Source organism: Citrus clementina, unplaced genomic scaffold (assembly GCF_000493195.1).
Source record: "Citrus clementina cultivar Clemenules unplaced genomic scaffold, Citrus_clementina_v1.0 scaffold_2, whole genome shotgun sequence".
NCBI classification, from domain to species: domain Eukaryota; kingdom Viridiplantae; phylum Streptophyta; class Magnoliopsida; order Sapindales; family Rutaceae; genus Citrus; species Citrus x clementina.
The window spans coordinates 30,434,423-30,447,021 of NW_006262688.1; the positions used below are offsets into that span (position 1 = coordinate 30,434,423).

The 12,599-nt window shown below is 33.3% G+C and overlaps 3 protein-coding genes across 3 annotated transcripts; 1 reads left to right on the top strand and 2 right to left on the bottom strand.

Moving 5' to 3' along the window:
- Positions 1-1,256: 1,256 nt before the first annotated feature.
- On the bottom strand, positions 1,257-2,799 carry LOC18051380 (protein PHLOEM PROTEIN 2-LIKE A9). The gene is made up of 3 exons (XM_006448663.2): positions 2,702-2,799; positions 2,445-2,530; positions 1,257-2,051 (listed from the first exon to the last, which is right to left on the bottom strand). Exons 1-3 carry the CDS (start codon positions 2,756-2,758, stop codon positions 1,685-1,687), a joined length of 510 nt encoding a protein of 169 aa, XP_006448726.1. The 5' UTR covers positions 2,759-2,799; the 3' UTR covers positions 1,257-1,684.
- A 4,768-nt stretch (positions 2,800-7,567) lies between these two features.
- LOC18051381 (alpha-glucosidase) lies at positions 7,568-10,771 on the top strand. The gene is made up of 5 exons (XM_024190958.1): positions 7,568-7,836; positions 7,945-8,618; positions 8,708-8,938; positions 9,069-9,715; positions 9,804-10,771. The coding sequence occupies exons 1-5, from the start codon at positions 7,568-7,570 to the stop codon at positions 10,692-10,694; spliced, it is 2,712 nt and encodes a 903-aa protein (XP_024046726.1). The 3' UTR covers positions 10,695-10,771.
- Positions 10,772-10,922: 151 nt separating this feature from the next.
- LOC18051382 (uncharacterized protein C12B10.15c) lies at positions 10,923-12,595 on the bottom strand. The gene is made up of 4 exons (XM_006448665.2): positions 12,356-12,595; positions 12,141-12,233; positions 11,747-11,928; positions 10,923-11,097 (listed from the first exon to the last, which is right to left on the bottom strand). The coding sequence occupies exons 1-4, from the start codon at positions 12,516-12,518 to the stop codon at positions 11,026-11,028; spliced, it is 510 nt and encodes a 169-aa protein (XP_006448728.1). The 5' UTR covers positions 12,519-12,595; the 3' UTR covers positions 10,923-11,025.
- Positions 12,596-12,599: the final 4 nt, after the last annotated feature.

A 12,599-nucleotide genomic window follows, 5' to 3' on the forward strand; every position in this document is an offset into this window, starting at 1 on the left:
AATTTTTATCTTAATAAAAAAATTATTTTTTTGTCTTATTATCATTTAAATACCTTTAAGTTTTAAGATTTTTAAATACATGCTAAATACCACTAATATGTTATGAATAAATTTTATTATCATTTATAATTACATAATTGTTCAGAAATTTTTAAAATAAAATAAAATTAAATGGTAAGTGGATATGGATTTGAATCTAAATATTAAGATGAATCCAAATTTGCTTCACATGCATCTTAGATCCACGTATCGATATTCAAACCCAAGCCAAATTCATTTTAAACTAACCTAAATCCAATCCAATTGAATTTGAATCATATAGATCTTGGGTCAGATCTGATCCATTAACATCCCTAAGATGAGAAACGAATTGAGACTCCTCACTTACTCTATACGTATCATGCAAAATTATGAATTGCATGAAACTAGTGAACACAAAGTACACCCATAAATAAAAATAAAATAAAATAAATTATTTAGAAAAAGAATATCATTGAACTTTTTTTTTCAGGCTTCACTATCCAAAATACGTGTACTTTGTGAAGGAGAACCCAAAGCGAGTGAAGGAGAACCCAAAGCGCACATCTTAGGCTTCCCTTCTCTATTAAGGTGGGAAGTGCCAGAGTTAGATTAAGAAATACTGAAAAAAAAAAAATCACTTAGTTACAATAAGGTTTGAACCTTTGGGTGCTAAAATAAATGTCTTTATAATCTTTGAAGGCATACTGAGTGTTCTGATCAATATTGAACTAATTCAATTGCATTTGCATTATCCTTTTTTTTCTTTCTTTTAAGTAGTTCAGATTTAATCTACTCAGTACAGGGATATCTACGGAAATTTTTATTTTATTTCATTTTGTTGGCATTCCTCAAATCAACAGCGTATTGCACTATTCCCCACCTTGCATCAAAAGGATCTTCATCTGGAAATAAAGATGTAGATAAAAGTTGTTAAGTTCTAATATTCGTATTTTGTGGGAGGCTCATTTAGGATTGTTATGTGGATCCATTTGTTCTCGAGGGGTCTCGATCGCATGCACGACCTCAAAGGGTAATCATGCCTTTGATACCACGTTGAGTCGCCACTTGACTTGTAAACAGAATATAACCTTGAAGGTAAGAGTCTCTAGATAATACTACGAGTATTGAACCATGCATCGAATATGCTCTTAAAAGAATTGAATCATTTGAAAGAAGTAACGATTGAAGAACTGCAAGGAGTAGATAAGAAAATACAAATTATTACAAGTGCATGCCAAGGGGGGTACAAACTAACGGCATTTGATTTTAATTAAATACAGCAAGGGAAGAATAAAAAACTGGAACTGTTGTAATACCAAAAATGACAGATATAATTGGGTCCAAATTTCACCATTCTCCCATTTATGTAATGAAAATAAGAATAGTGACAATAATACAAACAACATTTAAAAAGTATATATGCTTGCAGCCACCGATAACAATAGAAGCTTAGGAATTCATTATCGGGGACGCTACCTTCATCTTTGTCCGGACATTAATTTGCCCTTGTATACACCCAGTGCATGCAAATTAGCAAAACTAAAGTGGGGATTTATTTGTGGTTCATATTAATTCCACGTCCAGTTATTACGAATCATAGTACGGAGGCCCATGATCCGGGAATTATTAATAGAAACATCAATACTCAAATCGTTTTGGTAAGTTATTTCACTTCTCTGATGAATGCATGGTGAATTAGCAAACCTCCCTTCCACTTTCCATTCCATACCTCATACAGTCCAAAATAGAGCTGGTTTTCGCCTTGTTCCGGAACCAGAATCTCAACCTTTTCGTCAGGAATTTCAGCGGCTTCCTTTCCAAGGTGATCAAGTGGCTTCATTTTTCTCGAGGTATACTTTCCCTTCTTGCCTAGCTTAGCCATCATAAAAACTGGACAGCCGCCCCAGCCGAAGGCGTCCGCTTTCAGAGAGATCTTGAACCCAATTTGATACTTCTTCCCGTGCTTTACTTCTACTGAACCTGTTACTTCAAGCCAACATACTTGAACTAGTTCTACAGGATCATTCGACCTATCATAGAAAGCACAATATTGTCAGAATGTAAGGAATAATATATGTGAAGCAATGAGGTGGCTGTTAGGGCACTTATTCGAAGGACTCTCTCTTAATTAGTCTTTCATATGAGCAAATATAAGTTGGTGATTGGTTTTTAATAAAATAAACATGATAAATTAATAAAATTAGACTCGAAAGAGGTAATAATATACATGTGACACAAGATCTTTAAAAGTTCAAATTCATGATAGCTTAATTGATAGGATCTTATCCTTATAACAAATGTGTAGTCTCCTCCCCAATTAGTTGAAAAAACACAGGCATCCTGTTTATAACTTATAACTAAATGTTGTTCAATATGGTTAATGTAACAAGACAATAGTGCGCAAATTGAGATTTGAGACTCACCTTTTTTCAGGTAGATGCCAATAGCGAGGGTCACTGCCCCAGACAATGTTTAATCCCCCGGGTTTTATGGTTGCCTCCGTTCTCTCCTAAAACGAGTACTCCCAATTAATTAATTCTCGAGACTTTGAATTTTGGTTTAAGCATAAAACCAATTAATAAATAAATAAAACCTATAGGTATTATAGAAAACAAAGTATATTTGAAATGATTAGTAAATGAAATCTGAAGTATGAGGTTGATGAGCATATATTTCTTACCGCGTTCCATTCCACTGCCTCCTGTTCTGCTTCATGATGTGGTTTTTTTGAAGACATTGTGAAGATGTTTCTTCTAGTTTTTGTAGGATTAAATATGAAGAAATAGGTGGTCTAGGTAGCCTTTTATAATAGAGGAAAGAATAAGTAAATAGAATGCAACAAGAAAAACAAAGGAATCAAGTAAATTAATGCCAAAGACTTTATGCCAAGAATAGTATCTACACTTTTAAAAAGAGATTGTTGTCAGAAATTTTGAAAAGGTGGACAGATCATAACAACTTATATTTAAGTGCATGGTATTTGATCAAGAATTGGTCGGCTTCTCCCAATTGCTTTCGTATATATGCTTCTTTGTATTTTATATTCTTGATAATTTTCTTCAAAATATTAAGAAACAAAGAAGACGGAACTTATTTCCATTGCCTACCGTTTAGGTTAAAGTTGACGCGTAAACTTTTTCTAAAAAGTAATAATTTTGTGTAGTCATCGTTATGTTGATGGATTGGTATTTGTTATTGTTTAGCGATTTAATATGTTCTTGTGCCAAGTTGAAATTTTTTATTCTTTTCCCCATCTTCCCTTTTTCTATGTAAGAGATATACACAACGGTATTGGCGGACAAAAAGAAGATGAGATATTCTTAACTCATGGTCATAACTCATAGGTTTACGTCGAATTTGGCAACAAATTCTTGAAAGGTGACATGCACGATGCAACGAGCGACCAATGTGCAGATGAACAGAACACGTGATTGTATAATTTCATAGAGTCTACTCAGAAAGAGAATGCACTTGAATTATTGGCGGAAGCTGAATCTATATTATGAGGAGGCCATCATGTTTTAAATGGTAACCAATAGGGGTTAACTGATAATAAGATTATATCTAAAGGTTAAAATTGTAAAGATAATAATGATCATATACAGGAAGATGGTATTTACTTAAATCTACATAGATTTGAAATAGTTTGAATTTTGAATAGAACTGAATGTTTGAATATGAATGAAATATATTTTTTTGTCTAAATTACTAAAAAGAAATATTAAATTGTTTTTAACTTAAAAAATCTAAAAATTAGTAATTTTGTATATGTGCTCTTACAAATTATAAATGTTAAACAAATAATAAGTATCTCAAAGAACTTAAATATGATAATATATTATCATAATATAAATCATGTTCAATTTAATACAACCCTTTATATTCTAAATTAGTATATGTTAAATCAATTTTATTGTAATTCATGATGTTTTATATGAAAAATATTCACAAAAAATTATGAAGATAAATAATGATAATTTGAAGAAAATAAAAAAAATAAAAAAATAATAGTCTACAACTGTATTTTCATAAGTTATAGAGATGAGTAATAATGCTAATTACTATATTTTATTTATGTAAGGATGAAAATTAATTAATTGGATAGGGATATTTTAGAGAATATCTTTTAATGATATCATTCAAACTTTTTAGATTTAGAAAAAAGTTTTAAAAATTAGCTTAATAACTTAATGACTTAATGACTAAAACTTTTTATTAAGTTGAAAAAACAAACAGATTTAATAACTAAATTGATTGAAATCAAGTCATTAGATAAAAAAAAAACAAACAAACAAACAAACAGCCCATAAGGCTTTGGAATTGTGGTTGGATATATAGTTTTACCTTAAAAGCTATAACACTAAAATAAACATTTGTGGTTATAATTTGAAAGTTAAATTGATTTTATCTCATTCTTGTATTATGTAAAACCTTTAACATTAATCTTATTGTTTTTGTCAAAATTATTATTTAAAAGTAGTATTCACCACACATTATTAATTTTTATGTCACAATGGCTATAATTTAAAAACTACTGCACCTTAATATCAAAAAGAGCCTGAATGAATGAGAAATTAAAAAGGAGATAAAACAAAAATAAGGCTGAAATTATATAGAGTCGTGCTTATTAAAATACAAAACATTTTTAATTCTGTCATGTGAAATTTTTGTTGCCACTGCCTGTTTACGTCGAAATTTGGACTAGTCGGATTGGATACCAAATCATTGCGTCAACATTTAATTTATTTGTTAAGAATATAAGATTAAAAACTAAAAGTAACCCCTCCACTTTCCTTCTTTTTCTCCTTTTTTTCCTCATCAAACACTGCCTAGAATTGATCGATCTCAATATTTTGAAGAAGTATAATTTATATATGCCGGTAATATTGGAGCCATATTTTTTTCAATTAAGACAACAGTTCTAACAATAATAAAAGAACTTAACATCTTAATTCACAAATAATTCGAGAATCGAGACGGAACTATGTTAAGGTCTAGAGGACTTGCCGTTGGAAAAAAAAAATCAGGTAAAATAAAGTGAAATTGAAATTTAGTTCATTTCTATATAAGCTTTAATATTGGACCCCTAAAATTTATAGGTTTTACCGTATAGTCCTTTTAATTAAGTTTGTTATTTTTCTATTATGACTCCTATTAACCAAAATCTATTGTTTATATGTTTCAATTTACTTTTATGTATAGAAATATTTACAAAATTGTTTCATCATTGCTGCTATCTATATTTATAGAGTTATGTTCTGATGAGGGATCTTATAATATAGTTAAAGTATGAGATCTCAATTTGAATCTAATGGCCCTTGTGTTTTTTATTTTAAAAACTACACATGATAGGGCCTAATTACTCTAAAGGTTAATGTCGTATGAGTAAACATGTTTCAACAAATATTAAAAAGGTGATACAATTTTAAAAAATAGACAGACAGATGACAAATCATTAACTTTTCTGTTAACTTTAACGAAATTAGTTGTCTTTTAATGAAATAATGTTTTTGCTCCCGTGACTTTGTTTAAATATCAAGGCTAATGTCACCTGAGTGACATAAATTTCAATATTTATCATACATGTGACAATTATTTTAAAAATACTTGTATAGATGACAAACCGTTAACTTCCGCCGCTAATTCTAACAAAAGTGGTCAGTTAATTAGAATATGATGTTTCTACCTCTTTTCACCAATTTTTTAAATTTATTTTATAAAAAAAATCTAAATTAAATCTAAATCTTGGCTCTTTTTGGGGTTAAATTAAACTAATATTTTTAAAAAAAATCTTGTTGAACCAATCTAATTTTTGAACATAAAAGAAGAAGCAAATCTCTCATAAATCGTGAAGCGTGATATAAATCCAATATATTTTTTTAAAATCTTATTAACACTAATTTTGTAAATATTAGTACTCAAATCCTTAAGAATCTAATATGATAGCTTAGTAAACATTTGTTATTTCAAAATCCTATTCATAATAACCAAAGTATCACCCCAATTCAGTAGCAACAAAGATATCCTATACATTTTTCAACAACGCTCTATCAATATCTCTCTCTTATATTCTCTATCAATTACAACATTCTTGTGTCATTGGAGTTAACAACAAAAGTTAACGGTTAGTCACTTGTAGAAGTATTTTCGAAATAGCTTTCACTATGAGATAAAGGTTGATATGTGTGTCACCTAGGTGACATTAACCCTTTGTTTTTTATTATTTCTATTAATTGTTTCCATTTTGTCCCTGCGTCGATACAGTTAACAACAAAAGTTAACGATTTGTCACACGTCTACTTATTTTTTTTAAAAACTATATCACTTTTTTTATAATCATTGAAACGTGTGCCACCCAGATGACATTAACCCTAACTCTAATTGGGATCTATGTAATTATTTATTAAATGCTCTTTAAATTAACTTCAGTGGCATGTGGGTGAGTAATGTTACACTTATAAACTTTGGTTAAAAAGTTGATATATTTTCGTTACTAATATATAAAAGTTTGTTAAGTAATCTATGCAAGGGATAGATGATTAAAATATTCGTCTCCCTCAAGGACAAGGGTTGCGTGTTTCCTCGCAGATTTCTTCAATTACATAAGTTGATTTCGTGTAATTGTTGTTTGTCCATCTCGAAACGAAAAATTAATTAAATTAATAACAACATAGAAGTGAGAAGATATATTATATACGAAGAAGAAGATATCGTGGATTGTCATGATTTTTGGAATTATCTGTATGCATTTGAATGTTGTTGATGCAGTCAAGTTGACGTGAAATTTCAATTTCCAAAATATATAAATTAATTTAAGTAATCATCAAAGACAGGTTGTCTATAAATTATTTAATACATATTATATCAAAATAAAATCACCGGAGTTTGAAGATTATTTTGTCACCAAAGCAATTGTTTTATTTTCCACCCAATCAATCCCGTCGATGATTCTCAAGATTTCATTGTCTTGGGATATGCAAAACCTAGGCTCTAAGAAATACAAAGCAGTTTTCTTGTAGATTAATATGTTGCATATTAGTCAGCACACATATATAACAAATTTTGGTATAAAATAAAAAGCCATAATATATCACAACATGAAACACCACACCCATTTCTTGAAGGTCATAAAAATAGCATTCAATCGCATGTCATGTTATCACCGGATAGTAATGCTCACCTGACCAATAATAAGAGTGCCACTTGAAAGAAAATTTATCAATTTGTTATTTATTTAGATGTATTTGACACATTGTATTACAATATTAGGGTGCATTAAATTATTTTATAAAATAATGATATAGCCACGCAAACTCTTTGCGGTTGTATAATTATTGTAAATTATAATATTATTTAGATTTGCTAATATTTGAATATTTTGTTATTACTTAAATATGAAATTAATTATTTAAATTTGTTTAAGAAAAATATTCTGCATGCCGCCGGCCGCCATCTACTACAGACAAGTTTTCCAAGATATAAATAAATGTAAGAAAAGTTTGGGGAATAATAATCAGGTGATCATCACATTCACACAAAATTAATAATGGATACAGAAAAAAGAGCTTCTTTGTGTCAACATGCCATATTCTTACTTGCAGTACATTTTTGCTACTACATTTTGGCATTAGACTCGTGTAGTGTTAGTGTAGCTGCAGCAAAAGATCAAGAACCCGTTGGATATGGCTATTCTATTCTATCGTCATCATCAGCCACCGTTGACACCTCTCTAAAGTCATTAACGGCTGATCTTAGCCTCATCAAAAACTCCTCCGTTTATGGCCCCGATATTTACTACCTGAATCTCTTTGCCAGGTAATTGAATTAACCGAGCAATTACTACAATTCATGCATTTCATTTGATGTTGTTTTCCCAACTCCCGTTATCAATTGAAGATTCTATCTCTGTGTCACTGCATGCAGCTTGGAAACCAAAGACCGTTTGAGAGTCCGAATAACAGATTCCAATAACCAGAGATGGGAAATCCCACAAGAAATAATCCCCCGCCAATTTCATCCGACAGGTCACAACCGCTCTCTGCCGGAAAACCACTTCCTCTCAGACGCCACCTCAGACTTAGTCTTCACACTCCACAACACCACCCCATTTGGCTTCTCCGTCTCCCGCCGCTCCTCCGGCGAGACCCTCTTCGACACGTCACCCGAGGGTTCAAATGCTGACACATTCTTGGTCTTTAAAGATCAGTACATCCAACTCTCTTCAGCATTGCCAAAAGGAAGCGCTCATCTTTACGGACTTGGAGAGCACACAAAGAAGTCACTCAAGTTAACGCCTGATAACAACGACACTTTGACTTTGTGGAATGCCGACTTGTTTGCGGCTTATCTTGATGTTAATCTCTATGGGTCCCACCCTTTTTACATTGATGTGAGGTCGCCCAATGGGACTACTCACGGTGTTTTGCTGCTTAACAGCAATGGCATGGATGTTGTTTACACTGGTGATAGGATTACTTACAAGGTTATTGGAGGTATTATTGATTTGTATTTTTTTGCTGGACCTTCGCCGGATTCAGTTATACAACAATATACAGAGTTTATAGGCCGCCCTGCCCCTATGCCATATTGGTCCTTCGGTAAGCAGTCGGTTGAAATTCTATTATCTTCTGATTTTTTTTGTGTGTTGATGATATTTGATTCGCAATTTAACCTTGTGTATTTTCAGGATTTCATCAGTGTCGATATGGTTACAAAAATGTGTCTGATCTTGAAGCCGTGGTTGCTGGCTATGCAAAAGCTGGCATCCCTCTTGAAGTTATGTGGACAGACATTGATTACATGGATGGGTATAAGGATTTCACTCTAGATCCCATCAACTTTCCAGCTGACCAGATGAAAAAATTTGTCGACACACTTCACCAAAACGGTCAGAGATACGTTCTCATCTTGGATCCTGGTAATTATATGTACATGGCCGGTTAACAGAGACCGAAATTAATCCCCTAGTTTAATAAATTCACATTAAGATGGATGACATTGTTATCTCATAATCACATAATTAAAGTATTGGGGTACATTTCCTGCAGGTATCAGTGTGAATAACAGCTATGAAACCTACATTAGAGGAATTGAAGCTGATATCTTCATAAAACGTGATGGTGTCCCTTATGTAGGTCAAGTTTGGGAAGGGCCGCTCAACTTCCCAGATTTTGTAAATCCAGCCACTCAAACTTTTTGGGAAAATGAGATCAAATTGTTTCGAGATATCCTTCCTATGGATGGTCTTTGGCTTGACATGAATGAGATTTCTAACTTCATCACTTCCCCTCCCACCCCGTTTTCTACCCTTGATGATCCTCCTTACAAGATTAATAATAACGGGACGCGGCGGCCAATTAATAACAAAACTATTCCCGCAACAGCTCTGCATTATGGCAACGTTACAGAATATAACGTTCATAGTTTGTACGGACTCTTGGAAGCCAAAGCTACTCGTGCAGCTTTGATAAATGTTATCGGCAAAAGGCCATTTATGCTTACTAGATCAACTTTTGTGAGCTCTGGAAAGTACACGGCTCACTGGACAGGAGACAATGCTGCAACGTGGGATGATTTAGCGTATACGATACCATCTATTTTGAATTTTGGACTCTTTGGAATTCCAATGGTTGGAGCCGACATTTGTGGTTTTCAGAGAAATACAACTGAGGAACTCTGCCGACGGTGGATTCAGGTAAGACTTATGGGGCTGTGAAAACTTCAGTTGAGTACTTCAATTATGTAGTCCATGGAACTAATTTCAGAATCCTTTTCGAATGCAGCTGGGTGCCTTTTACCCCTTTGCAAGAGATCACTCTGACAAGTTTAAAATTCGTCAAGAGCTATATCTCTGGGATTCAGTAGCTGCAACAGCCAGGAAAGTGCTCGGTCTCCGTTACCGGTTACTCCCATATTTCTACACATTAATGTATGAAGCACACACAAAAGGAACTCCCATTGCACGACCACTTTTCTTCTCATTTCCTCAAGATACCCGTACTTATGAAATTAGTACACAGTTTCTGATTGGCAAGGGTGTGATTGTGTCACCCGTATTAAGGTCAGGAGCAGTTTCAGTCGACGCATACTTCCCAGATGGAAACTGGTTTGATCTCTTCAATTTCTCAAATTCAGTAAGTGTAAACTCAGGAAAGCAAATCACTCTTGATGCGCCGCCTGATCATATAAATGTACATGTTCGAGAAGGTAATATTTTGGCATTGCAAGGAGAGGCCATGACAACTGATGCAGCCCGGAAGACTCCATTTCAACTCTTAGTGGCTGTCAGCAATACACAAGATAGCAATGGAGACGTTTTCTTGGATGATGGCGAGGAAGTGAAGATGGGAGATGTCGGAGGCAAATGGAGTTTAGTGCAATTTTATGCTGGAATAATAAATAATAATATTACTATTAGATCACAGGTTGTGAACAGAGATTTTGCTTTAAGTCAAAAGTGGATCATAGACAAAGTGACTTTCATAGGACTGAAAAAGTCTAAGAGATTGAAGGGGTATAAGTTGAGCACCACCACGGAATCAAAGTTCACCAAAAACTCATCAGTGATCAAGGAAAGTGTAAACAGCATTACAGGATTTCTTACAATAGAGATCTCAGAACTATCACTACTCATTGGACAAGAGTTCAAGCTGGAACTGGAACTCACCGAGTAGTCACAGAGCAATTCAAGAAGAAACATTAGGGGCATGCAATGAGTGTAAACTAGATTGCAGAGTTAGAATAAATGCTCAATAGAATATTGCCATAGATCTGAATTGTCAACCATCTTCTCCGGCTTGTCAAAATTCCATCAAATTGATTCATATCAATATAGTTTCTTACTTGGATCTAGCATATTATTAAATTCTTTCCTATTAACATGTAGGGTGGAGAGAGAGAGAGTGCATGTTAACATTTTTATATTAACTACAAAAACGATTAAGCATTAGCAATAAATCAAACAAACAGTGGGTGAATATGATTACATCCTCAACAATCTCACAATCACTTAGATCCATCTTTCTTCAGAATAACCGCAGCAGAAGCAAGATCTTCGGCTGTCACAGGCTTGTGTAGCTGCAAGTTCAAATTTCTAACTTAAGTTGACCAGAAGAATCTAGGAATAAGCTTCAAATAAATAATTTTTAAGTGATGCATCTTCTTTATTGCTTTGCAGCATTGATTTTCTGAATCCATGATTGATTACTGAATTATCCATACAAGGCACAGCAATCAGTGAGAAAATTGAATGACTTTAAGCTGACTACTTCGTTTATGCAGACTTAATAAGTTAGCTTACTTACATTCTGGTAAAGTAATCTATCCTCATACAAAATTATTGGCAGGCTTTTCAGCCTACCTAACGATTTTGTGTTAGAGACTATCATTTGATTTCAAGTGTGTGTCTGTGTGAAGCACTTACATGAAAATTCCTACACCAATACATACAACAAGATACACTGAGTCGAACTGTTAAAAGTTCTATAACTGCAACATATCACTTTTTACAGATCCATTCCTCGGCATGTCAGATAAAATTATACCATTCAAATTTTTGCATTACTTTTTCTAGTAATTAAATTCCTAATCAAGACAAAGAGAAGTAGCAGCCAAAGTTTAACATGTGTCCAACGTATGCACTAAGTATCCAATATGATTCTTCCAGAATCAAAAAAAAAAGAGAAAAAAAATTGAATTCTGCATACGCACATGAAAAAAAACTTACAGCTTTTGCAACACTAAACCAATGGAAAGAGCGAATGAAAGCATCATCTTTTGAAGGATAGGTGTCATGATTCCAATATGTTAATTTGTCAAACCTCGCTTTCGTTTCCCAACAGTTGGAATTCGCTTCAGACATATCAGAAACTTTCCTCTTGCCAAGATTTTTCTTTCCAAGAACAAAGCCTAGAGAGCAAGAATTAGACAAAGAGAATTTCATCGTATATTATTATATAACTTCTGAAATCAAATAAAAAAAGAAAAATTATAAAAGAAGAGAATTCTTACAAACTCAAAATGCCACCGGATGGATGAGTTATTTTCCATGAATTAACTGGTTATGCAACAATTAAAACACTTGATTAACTAAGCTGCACGGAGAAGAGAAATAGGCATACCAGAATAGCCATCAGGAAGGGGAATCGTTGCGCCGTGCAATTTCCTTCCTCTGAAATGTGCTTCCTCTACTTTTAATCCATCAGCCTCAATCCCTGTTAAATTAAACTCCAAATTTTAAATTTTTTTTTATTTTTTATTTTTTGTTTTTATAAAAGATAAACATAATATGCATACATATAGGTGCATAAATGAAGATAGAAAGGGACATACATACCGGTGGGTTTGGCTCTGAAGTAGTCGGAGACGGCGCAGGGACCGTCGTATTTGATGCAACAAGGGAGCTGGTGGACCTGACCACTCAAATTCACCACCGAATCTTTACCTTCACTGCTTCGAATTAGGTTTATGCTCCCTGTCGATCCTCTTCCTTCTTCCATTTTCCCCTCCTTTTGATCGCCTAACCCTAACCCTAGGCCCTTTTTAACGAAGCCACATTTTCCCGCGCTTTTTAGCCATAT